Here is a 16,598-nt window from a genome sequence, read left to right as displayed (position 1 = left end):
GTCCAAGTGACAGGACAAGGGGTAACGGGTTAAAACTGAAACAGGGGAAGTTTAGATTGGATCTAAGGAGGAAATTCTTTCCTGTGAGGGTGGTGAGGCACTGGAATGGGTTGCCCAGGGAGGTTGTGAGTGCTCCATCCCTGGCGGTGTTCAAGGCCAGGTTGGATGAAGCCTTGGGTGGGATGGTTTAGTGTGAGGTGTCCCTGTCCATGGCAGGGGGGTTGGAACTGGATGATCTTGAGGTCCTTTCCAACCCTGACTATTCTACGATTCTGTAAGTGCTCTAGGGAAGGACCAACATTTCGTCCCGTTTCTCTCCATCACCCAGAACTAAAGGAGCTGAAGCCCTCAGTGCACCTACAATGCAAAGGAAACAAATGAGGGTACAGCCTCTCCTCATTAAGAGCAATATTCACGCTCCAGTGTTCATGGCCACTTAACAAGACTTTTTATTAGAGTCTTTTTTCTTGCTCTACAAAGCGGCAGAAGCATCCTGCGCAGGAGAAGAGACAGGAGAAGGTGTCTTTCACCTTCCATCCTTGCTTCACTTGTTCAGTCTTTAAGAGAGGAAGGAGTGCTGTGTGCCCACAGCAGCACTGCTGCTTGTGCACTGTTCTGAAGTATATTGATCAGAAAGATTAAAGAGTGAACACTGTTCAACATCCCATCTTTCCCCAGCTCTCAGGTTATGCTGACCCTCTCCAAGACAAGAGCAAGACCCCAGAGCCTCCTGCTTTTGCCCTGCCAGCCTTTAAAAGTTGCCCAAAATGTGAGTTTTCATCCTGCAATAGGAGCTTCATACGAGCTGCTGATTAATTCCCCTCCAGACATACCTGAACCTGTACAAAAGTAATTATTAATAACAGTAGTAATAATAATGTTTTAAAATAAGAAACAAAATACAAGCAAGCCTCCGTTTATCACTTCCAAACAATGAGTGCCAGCATCTCCCTTCTGCCAGGCTTATCCACAGCATGGACCACTCCTGCCACCAGCTTCATCTCCAGCATCCATCCTTATGCGCACACAGAGGGAGCCCTGCTAAGCAGCACTCATCTGCGTGCGCCCAGCAAGTGTGCAAAGAGGCATGTAACGCACCACGCACACAGAAGAGCATCTCCCAGAAACAGGATGCCGCTTCTTTCTTCTTGCACATTTCCCCTCATTATTTGGTTCTAATTTGGCTTTCCTGGTACCTTCTCTATTCAATAGGAGCCAAATGCAAACCGCGTCCCTTAATCTCCGCAACAGCAGCTCACTGCTGAGAAAATAATATAGATGTAACTTCCAGCATCACACACTTTCTTTTCCATTTATATGCAAATGCCGACCTTTCACCCAAGCTGTCTCAAAGAAGTATTTCCTTAAAAAGGCAAATAGCACGTTGCAGGCAGTTACTCTGGCTGAGTCTTTCTTTTATTATTTCTTTTAACCTTACCAGCACTGTAAAACACAACTGCTAAACTGCACCCCAGTCATAATTACTTTTCATACCAAATCGAAATCCTCCGTGGAGCTCGTGTGTGGAAACACCAGCAGGAGAAATCAGGGCAGAGAGATGGTTTTACATAGCCATGTCTTTGGCCAGTGGGAAGGAAGCGGCTCCTTGCTGCCAAAGGGAGTGACCTGATGGCTCTGGGTGAGGTTACAAGAGCATCTTCTGGCTTGTAAACCCCTTTCTATGGTCCTGCTAAAACTCAAAAGCCCTCTGGAAGGGGAAACCAACCTGTGTGAGTCACAGAGGTTTTGGGGTGAGCACAAGAAGTGTGACCCCTGGCATTGCCAGTGTCGGACATGGATGTCCTTCCCCACCCGGGGTGATCGGAGAAGATCTTTACGGTTGCATATGTGCACAGTGTTTCTGTGCTGTACAAAGGGACTCCGGGGCAGCATTAAGTTGCTGGGGGCTGAAGATAAGCAGTGAGAAGGGTAGTTGAAGAATGGGCGACAATGAGATGATGCATACAGAGGAACAAATGACATTAGGGGATTCCAGCTCCCATAACCCCCTAGATCACTGCTTCTTCTCACAGCCATTGAGAGAAAGGTAAACCTCCAGCTAGGCCAGCACGAGTGAATTTGAATCTGCTCTGCAACCTCACCCTAAACCCACAAAGGCTGCAAAACCCACACTGCTTCTGCCTGAAGGCCAAGCTGGGCACACAGGGGTGTTCGAGCAACACAAACCCTTCTCCCCTACAAGACCGGGGTCCAACAGCGCTTACTCGAGCAGATGGTTTTCTGGATAGGGATTCCTACCACGTGTGAAGCCAGGTCAAGCAGAGGAGGGAGACGCTGCCAGGAAAAGCCATGGAAGAGGCTGGCAGCAACTGTGACGCAAAGTTAGATGACTAAATGGGCTACTTCCCAGCTGCCAGCTTGTCTTTACGATATCAAGCCTTTCCTCTCCACTGCCGTATAAGAAGTGAAAAGTTGACACGTAAGCGTGTGTCACCCAGAGTCAGAGAGACAGAAGCAATAAGGCATAAAAGGAGGTGAGATCATCATGCAGCAGCAACTCCCCTGGGGTAAAAGGCAGCACCACACAGTGCCTGCTGGCTCTCAGCCCCCCACCAGCCTCCCCTTACATAGCATGGGCTCAGCACACTCAAACTGAAGCCCATTCCCATGCCAAGCCTCCCGGAGCAGGGGCACGCACAGGGTACCGTGCTGCCCACCATGAAGTGAGGCAGTTTAGCTGACCCTTCAAATGGCTTTGTTCAAAAGGAGCCTCTCCCCTGCCAGCAGTAAGGTCACAGCCTCCCCCCCCCCCCCAGGGTTATCACCACTGAACGGGGTGGCTGCTGTGCGCTACCTGCTTGAAAAGGAGAATCATCAAATACTTGAAGTTTATAGCGCTGCTTTTAGTGCTCCTGCAGACCCCAGGTAACTGAAATTAAAGAGCTAAGTGATACCTTTCTGTCCTTCCAACAGCAGCCTGCACTAGCTTATGACTATGAAGTGGGGACAAGGAGGAGGGATGGGGCAGAAGCTGTGTGCTTCTTGGAGCAGAGCAGCCTTCATCCCCACTTCCAGCCACATTAGGTTTGTCCCAGTACCAAGCCAGGAAAGCCAAAGTCCCCCCAGTGATGCGCTCTCTCGCTGGAACCCACAGCCAAGGATTAGCTCCTATCCCATAAGCGGGAAGTTTCTACTCCAAATCCTTCTCCCAATCCTCCCATTTCCAGGAGCGTCCTGGCTCTTGACACAATGCTCCCTGCACAGCAGGGAAGCAGCCAACCTGCCAGAGCCACTTTGCTTGCTCCACAGTGACCTGCCACCCCAGCAATGGGAGGGAGCCCAAAGTTACTAGGGGATACAGGAGAGGAGCTGACAACTCCATGCTCCTCAGACACTGCAGGCAAAGTTAACTCTATAGACTGTCATGTATTTTTAAAGCAACCACATTGCTCCCAGGCACTATTTTTACTTGGTTTTTTAAGTACAAATAAAACGGAGCAGCTCTCTCCAGAAGGCCATTAATCCTCCTCTGCCTCTTCCATTCTTGGAGAGAGCGTTTCTCTGGGCAAAAGCAGCAAGTTGCTTGCTGACTAATTACATCAAAATATTGAGGGCAACAAACAAACCTTTAACTCCACTTGCCAGAAGCTCGCTAGATGCAAAGCTTCACAGTTATGGAGGAGAGATGAATGCAACAGAAGGAGAAGCCGGGGCTGCAGGCACGCTCATGGCCACATCAGCTTTCAGAGGCATGGGGTTTCTTTCCCCTCTGCAAAATCACTCGAGTTGGGCTCTCTTTGCCCAAGATAACTTCAGCCAGAATATCACCCACCCAAGGCCTTTGATTTCTGACAAAGAAAGATGTTCTACCTTTACCGGGGAAAGGAATGGATTTATCTTCTCTTTCGTGCATAGGCACTTGGGGTTTGGGGGTTGGATGGGGCTTTGAGCATCTTGGTCTAGTGAAAGGTGTCCCTGCCCATGCCAGGGGGGCTGGAACTGCTTTAAGGTCCCTTCCAACCCAAACCATCCTATGCTGACTAGAAACAGATCCTACAGGGAGGCTCTTGCTTAGGCATCAAGCCCCCCCATTCCAAGATAGCTTTCAAAGCACTTTACTGAAATTAGGCAGCTTCTCTCAAAGCCCATCCAACACCTTCACTTATCCCAGCAGCCTCCCCTTTACATGACCCTTCCCTGCCCCAAAACGTCCACCAGCCATTCAGCCAACTTCGTTTCCATCCCATCACCCTGCATTGCCTGTACAGCCAGAATGGGAAGCGCCAGTGCCAGAAGAGGAAAGCCCAATTCTGCATTTAAATGCTAAACCTGATGTTCTTCCAAGAAGGTTTGGCTGTCCAAGAGCTAGAACAGGTGACTCAAAGTCAAGCTTCGGCCCCAAGCCTGTGGCTGCCTGACAGATATCCCCTTCCGCCCCTCAGAGCTGCCTCTTCCAAGCCGGAGAGCACCAGGAGCAGGGAACAACTCCGACTCTGAAACATGGGTTAAGCCAACTGCTGGGGTGGTTTCTCTGCACAAGGTGGGTGTTTTTACACACAGGTAATTGGGTACTCATCACAGAGCTTAACAAGCTGCTCCTGGGGAGCCCGGTGACAAGCGCAGGGCAGGGTTATTCACCATCAAATTGGGGGTTTCAAGGGATTGCTGAAGAGAAAAGAAATTCAAGGCGCTCGGTGTCACCAGCCGGCTTTGCCAGCGGTACCTTGGGTTTTAAACACCGTGTGCATGAAAGCTCCCCCAGCGCCTCCTCTTGTACCTTATAACAATATTCACCGGCGGATCCTCCTAATGCGGGGTTTGAACCCATTGCTGTAGAATGCACCTGACTGCTCGGCTCGCAGAGAGCCTTGAGGTAAGTGTGCCCACGAGCTGCTGCTCAGACACGATTATGGTCCTCAGCACCAAACAGGTCTGATCGCACCCACAAGGAGCGAAAGGCGTCCCTAAACCAGCCACGGCCCCGACTTGCAGGTAGCATCCTAGGGAGAGCCACGCACTTGCCAAATGGTTTCAAATGAAGGAACGAAGAAACCCGAGTCTCTACAGCAGCTTATATTTAACTAGAGGAAAGGCAGCTTACACAGCAGTTTCGGAAACATATTGTCTTACAGCATATTGGATATTTGTATCTTAACAGCTCAACATCGATTTCTTTTATGTAAAGAAAGGGGAGGGGGGGAGAAGAGAACTACGTGCCCTAAGTTGTGTTAGCTCCAAAGAGACGCCTGTGCCGCTTGGACTAATGTTTAGAGTAATCAAAGGCACGAACTCATGTATTATGTATGGGAAACGAGAGTTTTCAGTCTTCTGCAAAAAGGAATCTCCAGCGTTTGGTATTTTGTTAGCAGGCTGGCACCATATGGCTCTCCCCTGCTGATATTCTTTCACACCAGAACTTTATGTTCAGATGCTTTAGTTAATATTTTACCCAGCAAGCATAAACAAGATGCAAAGATTGCAGTCGACAGCAACCTTCTCTTCAACCGTATACCCACGTTACAGGGGAAGGCTTCTTTCAGCAAGTACTTTACCGACCACATGCCTGGCTTTTTTTTCCCTTCCTTAGGGATCCAAGCTGAGCCATTTACTTTAACTGCCTTAGCATCAAACAAAACACAAGCTGCACACCCAGGAAGGACGTTTTCACTCCCTTCCTACTCTGTTCTCCGGCTGATCCAAGGCAGCACTGAACGCATGCAGGTGCCACACACATAGAAGTTGTATTTATGTACAATTTAAGGCTGCGCCTCTGCCTGGGTTTAGTTTAAGACTAGATTTCCTGCCAGGAATCTCCACTATTGATGCACCAAAGCTCACAGCCTGCAGCAAAGCCTAAAGCACCGACAGCCTAAAGCAACCAAGACCAGCAACACAGGGCATCCAACTCGAGGGGCTCCACCAAGACGTGTGTTTTCCCCCCTACCCTGCCCATAGTGAGACACAGAATCACTTTGGCAAACGGCAGCTTAGAGATTTAGCTCCAAATATTAACATTTACCTTTCCTCCACCCACGCCCTCATCCAATATTCTTATTATTCTTTAATATTCTTAAAACAAATAGGAGGCAACAGATGTCTTCCAGCCCGCACTCTTCTTAATGAGAATATTGTAAGAATGGAAATCAGGTCACAAATGTTTAATACTTTGTTTCAAAAGTCTTCAGCTTCTTTAAAGAGTTCCACTAATCCCGACATGACAGATGTACAAGGCAGTTTTGCTCGGGGCAGATTAAAATGCTCGCTCTGATTTGCTCTTTCATTTGGGCTGATTAAAATAACACTGCAATTATTTATTTTATTTCTTTTTTTCCCCCCTCCATGTGCTGACTTCAAAATAAGAGGGAAAGAATAAAAAGTGACCAGGAAAGACCAGAATGATCACAATAAAAGCGCATTTATTGTTGTTCAGATAAAAAACAGCGAGACAAAAGGAACCGAGGGACAACCAGCTCATAGCCAGGTTAGCGTTAAAGCTGTGTTAAAGATAAAAGGGGGTCCTTTCCAAACTATGGGTTTTTTTTTTTTTCCATTTGAAAGTGTTTATTAATCTATTCTCTCTGAAGCAAAAAGTTCAAGGAAAGACAAAGATCAAAAGTATTTTAATTCAGGTGAAAATTCTATTTTTTTATCTTTTGGGGGGGTTTTAAACCAAACAAAATGGAAAGCAGAGCATTGCAGAGCATCGCAGTTTATTCTGCTGCAAGGCTGACACTTGCTGGGGAGGACAAGGGAATCTCAACCATCCTATCATCAACCAAGCTGTGCCTGGAAATTCACTGTTTCCCTTTCCTTTTGCACCCTTCCCTGGACAAGCTTTCGCAGCTCACTTCATTTCCTCACTGCTATAAAACACATGGGACATTTGAGTCACATACGAGCATCAATACACCAGGATGCTCTGACTGTATCAGGGAGGTGGGATGGAGCCCCAGTCACACTCACACCCTTTATCCTCTTCCCACTCTTATGTGTAACCCAGCCAGAGCCACGTGTGCCTTTGCCCTCTTGGGTCTGCCTGAAAACAGCTCCCAGTGCTGCTGGACCAGTTTCATACAGGCTCTGCCTCAAAGACTCACATAGCACAGAGGCATCACTTTAAAAAGCAGGCAGTGATGCTCAAAATGCAGGCATTCCAGTGGTAAAGTCCTGCTTTACAGGAACCAACTTTTCACGCTAAGATCCCAGGCTCTCAGTCTGGACCTTCCGGTCCCAGAAACCTTCTCTGCCTCCCCATCCCCACCTGTAAAACCGCAGCAAGGCCTCCCAGAACTGTTGTGGGGATGAACAACCTTAACAACAGAAAAACACTAGTTTTGCATTGTATTTTTAGTGTTTTAGCTCTTTTTTCCTTAAGAATCCAGCTTGTGCCTCCTATAAAAGAGTCCACAGAAAATCCACAAAACATTTTGAGGAGTTCCTCTATTCGGGTGTTTTTGTCATATTTACAGTCTTTAGACATAAGTGTTCAATACGTGCTCATGCCTGAGATGCCCACACCTCAGGGCCCACCTCCAGCTATCCCCATAGCACTAAAACACACACCCGAGATGCTGCAGCAAAGCAGCTCTGAGAAGCCATGAGATGCCATCCTACACTGCTCCTGCCCTGCAGGGGAAACGCATGGAACCTGAACCAGCAGGAATCTGCTCTTCACCTTCCATGTCCCAGCCCCATCCCACAGAGCCAATCCACCAGCAGCTGCTCCCAAACTCAGCACAGGCAAAGGCTGAACCTCCAGGAATTCCCTCCAATGGATTAACCTGCCAAGAGGGGAAACTTCCTTCTTCCACAAACTCCTTTTCTCCTTGGCAAAGAGATTTGCAGGAGATGGGGCGGCAGATTTCCCTCCCATCTCTGGAGGAAGCAGAAGGGATGTCCCAGCCCTGCTTTTTGCCACTACTCCTGGCTCCCAGATCCCAGAGCAGAAATCTCATTCCACCCTAGGAGCAAGGTATTTCATGGTCTCTCTCCCACCCCAGAAACTCCACAGCATATCCATATCATCCCTATTCCCCATTCACACCGTGATCTCCTCTCTAAGGACTAGGTGCGGGATCAAGTTTCTGCTTTGCAAGGGGAAGCAGCCTTAGAAGCAATAGCGAATATTTGAAGAGGAAAGGAACACTTTAAAATGAGGAAGACAAAAAAGATGGAAAGGAGAAAAGATGCGGAAAGAGCGAGTTTTCCTGAGAGCAACTTCTCCCTGTCCAAGCTGGAAAAACACCTGGGAACCGAGAGGATGGCTGGGAATTAATCCCTGCCTGATAACCCCTTTCACACAGCCGCTGGAGGGTTATGTCCTAAAACGACAAATAAACCTGGAATGTGGGACCACCTGAGCCTCCCTGCTGCTGTCAGCATCCTCCTCTGCACAGCCAGGCAGTAACCAGCGTGAGTAAACAGCTCAAAGAAGGGATTTATTGGGGGAAGAAGAACAACACTCCGTGGTTTATTCTCAGCTCTGGAAGTTTACAGCGTGGATTCTCCACCCTCAGCTCCCATGTATAGGAGGAACAGCTATAAAGTGACGACAGGAGATGTCCTTTGTCATTAAGGAAAGAGCTCTAGCAACTAAGCTACCCAGTTCACAAGTGTAAAAAGAAGTCCTTCCATTTACAGCCCAACACACGCACACAAAGCAAAGGGGAGATGGGGCCTTGCCCCCTCTTTGCCATTAAACACTCCCCTCTGACCTCCCAGCAGTAGAGCAATGTTCCCCCAGCTCCCTGCCTCATTTCCAGGGCTCGTTTCATGTCTTCTGGGAAGCCCGGCCCAGCCGTGGCAATTCCCCCCCCCACTCCAGCCTTTACTGTAAATCTGCTGCTTCCCCCTCCTCGCCCTGCTCTTGGGGGGCACAGGGTCCCCCAAGCTTTCAAGTGAGGGGGACACCAGCACCCCTTGCTAGTCAAGCACCCCCAGGTTGCTCTATTCCCCACCAGACAGGAACCGCTTTAAATTGCACTGATTTTGGGGGGCTCAGCAGTGTAAACTCACTTACCCCCCCCCCAAGCACTGATGCAGAACCAACGTGGGATTTGGGGGAAGGGAGAAGTTTGTATTCCCAGGCTCCAAGGCTGCGCAATTCAGTCCATTCAGGGTGCGCTGCTCCCCCTCCACAGCCCAAGAGCAGCAGCGTGCCCCATTGAGAAGCCAAGTTTGGAAGCATCACCCCAAAGCCCATGTGTCCGGGAGGGGAACGGGGGGGGGGGGACACTTTATCACTGTCTGCTAAGATGGCAGCTGCTCTGACGCTGAACTACGTCTTGCAAAGTCAGCCCTGCCCTCAGCATCCGACTGCCGGGAACCACGGGGGGAGAGAAGGAAGGGGGAGGTTTGGAGTCTCACTCACTCCCAGCCCAAAGGGGAGGGGACACCCCTGTCCCAAAGCCACCAACGCCATCCTTGACATTGACCTGAAGCACTGTCCCGCAGCAGGACGCCCCTCAAGCCGTGCCAAGCCCCAGAGACCCCCCCCTCGCAGGGGCTGGGAGCTGTATTCCTGGCTTTCCTACAGCCCGAGGTGCTCCCGCTCCCCCCCCCCCAGGCACTGCTGTTGGGATGGGAAATCACAGCCCCTTACTCGGGGATGTGCAGGGGACAAGCGGAAGCTGCCTGCTCCGATGGGACCCCCGGGGAGTTGCCACCCACCCCCAGGGTTGCTCCCCCTGCGCTGCAACAGCACCCGGGGCAGACCCGGACCTGCTGCTCTGGGATGCACAGACCCCAAATCCACCGGGAGCCAAGAGGCAGCTCCCGCCTGCTTTCAGGGAAGGGATAAACCCAACTTTGTGGAGTTTTCCTACTCTTCTCTCCTTTGTGCAGTGGGGATCCCACAGCCCCCTGCAGCACTCACAGGAAGGAAACACGAGAAGCAAAAGTGAGTTTGCCTTGGTCTTCCCGAGGGAGGAGAAAGCAGGAAGGGAAGGGGAGAAGGGGACAAGTTGTGGCCGGGCCGCAGCAGCGGGCGATGGTTTGCGCTTTGCACAACACGCGCCTGCTCCAATCTGCGCCGCTCGGGAACAATAAACAGGATCATACAAAGAAGTGGAAAGGCGGCATCTTTGCTTCTGGTTTCTATGACAGCATCAGAGACAAACCAACTATAAACTCTAATTCCTGGATTTCCCCCCCCCCCCCCCCCCCCGCCCCAACCCCCTTTTGTCTGCCATTAATTAAAGTGGCCATATGGAAAAGGCTGATAATAACAGCAGATGAGGCAATGAGAGAAAGGGAAAGGGAAAGAAAGAAGAAATAAATAACTCAAAGTAGCGGCAGGGCGATGGTGAGGATTTAACCAAGGGTTTGCGCTTGTTTTCAGTGGCTGCTCAAAGCAAAAGGACTCAACAGCAGTGGGGGGAGCCGAGATGGGGGGGGGGGGGCAGAGGGCAGCCTGCCCCCTCCCCTGCCTTACAGTTACTCCAGGGGGGGCTGGCATGGCCCAAGCCCCTGCTCCAAAGGGACTGAACCCCTCGACCCACCCCTTTGTGTGGGATGAGCCCCTGAGGATACTGATCCCCCACCCAGGGAGGGTCTGTCCTACCCACCTGCAAACTGCACCCCAAACTCAGCCAAACTCACCAGGGTCAATCACAGCACAAGCACCTCCTCAGGACCCCTCTTCCCTTCATGCTCCCCCCCAAAATCATCCACAAAACAGCAGCAGCAGCAACACAACAACAAAAACTTTGCTCAAATTGATAACGAGATTAGCCAAGCAAAGCCTCTTCCCAGCTAAAAATAAGAACCCGCAGATTTCAGTCGTGGTCAATGTATAGAGAGAAATCCACCAACATGGCACACGGCCCTTGGTCCTCGCTGCTATAAATAGAGAACTCTGAAGTGGTATTGGGGAAAAGGGGGAAAAGGAAGATAAATAAAAGGAGGAATAAAGAGGAGTCTGCCAAGGGCAGGAGCAAACCCCAAGCAGGAGACCCAACGGGCACCACCAGCGCCCCGCACACGCATCCAGAGCTCCCCAAAGACCGAGGAGTAGGAGACAGCAGCCTGGGGTTGGAGTTTCCGTAGTAAAGGGGTTGGGAGAAGGGGAAGGGAGGGGGGCAGAGAGGGACGCGTGGAGCCCCGGCCCCGCACCGCCATCAGCACCTCCGAGAGCTCCGCCGGAGCGTCTTCTGCTAACCCCGCACACGCTTCCCTCCGGCCGAGCATCCACCGAGCTCGCGGTCCACGCACCCGGCAAGCATCCTCTTCCAGGGGGATTCACAAAGTTTCCCGGCTGAAGGCAATGTCCTGCTTTTTTCTTTTTCCTCTCCTTTCTTTTTCTCCTTATCCCCCCCAACCCCCCCTTTAATAAATCTCCTTTCTCATCTTATTCAACCTCTTTCCAGTCAGAAGCGGATCCTGTCCACAAGCGTCTCGCAGCGAGCGAGCAAAGATGGACCTGGGAGCGCGATGATCATGGTATAAAAAAAAAAATCCCCCTCGGTTCTCCGGTGCAGTTTTCCAAACAACAAGCCAGGCTCCGTGCTCTAAAGGCAAAACGCCTGCGTCTGTTTACATCGACTGCGCGCTCCGAAAGCCTTTCCCCTCGGTCTCCATCCAAGGGAGGGGAGGGAAGGGGGGGGGAAAGAAGGGGGGGGTGAAAGGGAAAGAAAAAAGCCAACGTTATCTGCCTTTGTCAGCGAAAGAACATAATATTGACTTACCTTTCCCCACAGCTATTGTCTGCCCCTTTACAAAATGACATCACGGAAACCAATCATGAAATTTACATGGGGGAGGTTGTGGGGGGAGAGTTCTTGGAGGGCAGCCCACTTCCCTACACCAGTAACACGCGTGTAAGACGGGTTGTTGGTGTCAATTAAATATCTGATACTCCTTAGTGTGTGAACTCTTAAGCCTGCTAAAGGCAATGTCTCATTTACTTAATGACCGCTCTCATTAATGGAAATGGCACAGAGGGGGCTTGCTGCGCCTTCCCTTTGTAAATACACTACCCATGAACCCTTGGGGTTGCAATATATCTGTTTACTCTCCGAGGTGAAATAAATTTACAGTATAGCATCAAAGAGAGAGGCAGAGAGAGATGGAGCCGCGGACTGGAGCGCACCCAGAGTTGGGGCTCTCCCGGCCCCTCTTGCCTCCTGCTCCCCCTCCCCGAGCCCCAGCAGAAGGTGAAGGATTTTACCCGAGCTGATTCATAATTAATATGCACGAGGCTCGGGGCTCCTTTGATAGCAGGCACACAAAAGGACGGCAACAAGAGCCGTGGCGTGTGTCCCCCCCTCCGCGCATCCCAGCGCGTGGTACGGCCCAATAATTCCTAATAGCAGCAAGCAGCGAGTGACAGATGCCCTGGGTTAGCACAGCTCCAGCGAAAGTACTTTACAATATTTATTGGTGGTTAGGAAGATGACCTATCACCATAAAGAACAGACTGGGAAATTTATCGCCCCTACGAACCTGGAAGTATTGCCTATTAGCTGATATACATATTCAAAAGCAAGCGGTTAAAAGGTATATAAATATTTTTTTTCTCCTCTCTTTAAAATTAAATAAGAAATGTCAGAGTATTCCCAGCAGACATCACCTCACCCCGGGAAGGACGGATTGTGGCTCAGGTGGTTACATTTTGGACTTCGTGATGGGAAGGAGAATAACACAGGGAGAAGTCCTAAAAGAAAACTGTGACTAAAACAGTTTGGGGATTGGTTCTGAGCAAGTGAAGTGCGTGTTCTTCCATTACATCACTTCCCAGGAGCTGCTATTATGCTTCTGTTCAGTGGAGAGCTGGCCACCCAGGAGGAGAAAGCCCTCGCCAAGCTGGAGGGATGCTCTAGGGACAGACCCCGGCCCCGTGCAGCAGGAAGGGCATTAGCACATCCCCTCTGTCTGCCTGTCCCCTGCCAGACAGGAGCATTAGCACTTGGACTGCAACTTTTTGGAAGCAGCAGGGAACACACAGGAAGCCCCATGGGATACGGGGGGGGGGGGGGGGGGGGCAGGGGGTAGTCACCTTTCTACCCAGTGCTTTTCCCTGCACCCTCACACCACCCCCAGCATCACTGACATGATTAAGACTTTACCATCATCTTAATAAAGACTTCCAAAAAGATGCAGGAGCGCACAAATGGATAGAAACCCCAGGAGCCTTTAGAGAGCTCCGAGAGCAGAGGCAGAACCTGGCACAGAGCTGAATCCTGCTGGGGATGTGCTCTCCTGCACCAAACTCCAGCTCCAGAGCTGCAGGAGAGCTCCAACCACCCCTTCCCAGGTCACCCCTGCCCAGGCCACGTGAGGTGCAATCACAAGGAGGAAAAAACCGCTCGAGTGCCTGAGGTTTCAGCCCATGTGTTACGAGCTTCCTTCCTGGCAGCGTGGGCCATTGGAAGTGCTGCATGTAGCCCATCTCACCCACAGACCATTCTGGGGTGCACAGCAGGGGAGAGTGAGTCAGTTCTCCACCTCAGGTGTTTTATTGAGAAGCTGACAAAAATACTAGTTTCAAACTGTTGAGGCCGCCTTGGAGGCTCTTCTGGTGCCGTTTTCCATGCCTTGTGAGCCTGGTGTGCTCCTAGACCATTAACATAAAGGAGGTATTCAGCGGAGAGTACTCCTGAAAAGCCGCTTTCTATCTCCTTTGGACACACCACAAAAGACAGGGATATTTTACATCCTAAACCTTTGGCATTCAGAAATTCTATTAAACTCTTATCTGCAGGCAGCAGGCCTGGTGCTACACTGCATCTCCATTGTTCTGCACCCGCGATAGAATCAAAGGGAGGGCCGGGTGGACTCAGCTCCTCTCTGCTCACAATGCTGCCTGGTCCCCTCCACCACTACTTCACTTCGAGACGCAATGCTAAAACTTGAGAAACAAAAGCACAACAGACAGGATAGAAGGCAGGAGGGAAGTGTGTTTACGTGCATGTTTCCACACAAATTTATGTACACACACACACTGCACGTGTGTGAATCTGCACATCTCCTGGGGACATTCCATCTGGACACAAGAGGGAAAAATTTCACAGTCAGCCATTGGGATAACCTCCCAGGGAAGTGGTGGATTCCACTTTTAAGACTCAGCTGGACAGGGTGCTGGGACATTTAGTCTAGGTCATGCTTCGCTAAGAAAGGCTGGATCAGATGATCCTCGAGGTCCTTTCCAACCTAGGATTCTATGACTCTATACCTGTGCCTCTCCAGCTGTTAGTACATATTAATTTTTGTCACTGTCGTCGCATTTATTAACATGCAACTCACCAAGGATCCCTAAGGCAGCTGACAGCATTGATACCATTCAATTAAGCTCTGGGTTGCAAGAGAGTGTTTGGTGTTTCTTTGTCCCCAGACTCAGACTTCCTATTCCCCTCAAACCCTTCCAAAACACTGCAAACACCCAGCACCGAACCCACAGTTTCCAATCACCTCCAACTTCATCGGCCAGCAGAAATTCCCATCTCACAGCTCCCAAATCCCTCCTCAGCCCCCAGTGTCTCCGGGCACACATACACCATCCCCACGCCGGAGGAGCCCGAGGGAGAAGCGAGGCCGTGTGTGGTCCAGGCGGGCCACGGGTCAGCACCACGGCGGCGGACAGCTCCCATCACCCCACCGCTCATCACCCTCTTCAGCATCTTGCAGCCTTTTTTGGGGGGGGATTTGGGGGTTTTCTGACCTCTCCAGAGTCACTTTACAGCAGTTTCCAGGGAGGAAATAATTACTGTGTGGTCCCAGGTCGGGAAGAGCTGCCGCTTCCCTATGGGAGCCGCACAGCAGAGAGATATTCAATGCATATTCATGTATTTTCACGTCGAGGCAGGAGCAAGAGGGTCACTGCCTGCCTGTCCCCTGCAGAAGCGAATGCCAAAAGGGTTTGTAAAAGCAGGTTCACTTTGCACACACATCTCTGTGCAATTTATTAACAAACGTAATAATAATCCTGCTCTGCTCCTGTTTTCAGACCAAGCGTTTCAAGTTTGAGATTATTCAAAATAAAGCTGCTTTTGCTTGTGTAAATACAGGCATAAAACCACCACATTGCATTTCGTTGGCTTCTTTGAGGCCGTTTCAAAGCAAATTAGGTCTCAAACTTTATGCATTTGTAATTGGCACCAACTTCTCCGGTTACCAGCTGGGGGTGAAAGATTTCCTTTTTTTTTTTCCCCCATTCCTTGTTTCTTTCTGAAAGCTTCTATGCAGATGGGCTGACTGCCTTAATGCCTCAGACTACAATTAGTGCTGTTGTATGCCGAATAGAAATGGCCAGCATTAATATTGTATATGGAACAGCTGAAGGGTTGCGCAGAAACCTGCCCACTACAGGCCCCTGGCAGATGGAACAACATGCACAGGCACAAAAAAACTTCTAATAACCCTTTGCTCGTTCTCCAGAGCGCCCCTTCCCCCCGATCTGGGCGGCTCCTTCCCGAAGAGGCAACGCCTTTGTCTCACCCAAACCTTGAGCTCTTTTTCTCCGCCAAGAACAACAATTGGAGCAATCACCGTCTTTTTGCTCGCATTATCCCTAAACTTACTCCTTTGTTCCCGGGTTAATTCAGGCACCAAAACACATTCAGATGAGCAGGCAGCAACCAACTTTGTACTTAATGGCATCCTCCTCACCCTTTTATTATCCAGCGGTGTGCAAGTGGGGCATAAAAGTAAACTAACACGCAAAAGCAAACCGAACACCACAGCCCCCGGCAGAAGTGTGGCCAGAAACAGCAGAAAACAGGATTTTCTCCCTCCTCCCCACCCAGTCCTTTGTAGTTACGCGAAACCCACAGCAGCAGGGACAAAGCCCCGCCGGTGCCCCGGAGTGGCAGCATCCACCCCCCCCTCCCCTCCCCTCCATCCCCCGTAGCCCTTCGCAGCTGAGCCCGGTACCGGCAAACACGAGAAACCTGCGCTCTGAAACCTCTTTCCACCGGGGAAAAAAACATCATAAAACAAAGGGGAACGGAGGACTTTGTGGGTCCGCAACCCCCTTTTTTTGGGTGGCTTAAGCAGAATTAAGCTGCTGGAGGGATTTAGAGGGGAAACGGGGCGGAAACCGCTCAGGAACACACATCCACACTCTCACACCCCCTCCCCACTCTGCCGGCAAACGGCTACGAACCGAGGAAGGTCCCGCAGAGCTTCATCCTTGCCGGGAGGCTGCGGGAGCCGTGGCCCGGGCGGGAGCGGGGCCGCCACCGTGGGGTTACTCCATCCGCCCTGGGAAAAGTTGCGTCCGGAGCAAAAACTTATGTGCCGCGGCGGCCAATGGGACCTCGCCGCAAAATCACTGCGGCGCACTCGGCGGCCAATCCGCGGGGGCCCCGCACAATGGCTCTGAGGGGGGTGTGTGTGTTTGACCCCCCCCCCTCCTCGCTATCCCCCCCCCCGGATGGGCAGGGAAGTGGGGAAGGGCACCCATCCTCGGTAGTGTGAGGGGCTCACTACTGCCTTTCACTGGGAGAGAGGTGCAGTGATAACATCCACATCCCGGAGGGGGTAGGACCCCCTGTCCGGGCAAAGCAGCCCTAGGAAGCCTGATCTACATCCACTATGTCAGTGAGACCCCAAAACACACTCTGTGTGCTTGTGGAGTGAGAATCCTCCCCAGCTAACCCTAGGATGAGCGACCGTGTGGCTCTGAGCAACCAGTGGTCAGG

General features: G+C 51.0%; 1 protein-coding gene across 1 annotated transcript in view; it reads right to left on the bottom strand.

The window, feature by feature from the left end:
* MYT1 (myelin transcription factor 1) overlaps nt 1-16,150 on the bottom strand; it is a 60,305-nt gene extending 44,155 nt beyond the window's left edge. Inside the window, exon 1 of the mRNA XM_065691311.1 lies at nt 16,061-16,150. Coding sequence (XP_065547383.1) covers nt 16,061-16,085 — 25 coding nt within the window. The 5' untranslated portion in view covers nt 16,086-16,150. The remainder of the gene's footprint in view (nt 1-16,060) is intronic.
* Nucleotides 16,151-16,598: the final 448 nt, after the last annotated feature.

This window comes from Lathamus discolor, chromosome 11, assembly GCF_037157495.1.
Source record: "Lathamus discolor isolate bLatDis1 chromosome 11, bLatDis1.hap1, whole genome shotgun sequence".
NCBI classification, from domain to species: Eukaryota; Metazoa; Chordata; class Aves; order Psittaciformes; family Psittacidae; genus Lathamus; species Lathamus discolor.
The sequence above is the reverse complement of the archived record's forward strand: the minus strand, read 5'-3'. Positions and strand labels throughout refer to the sequence as shown.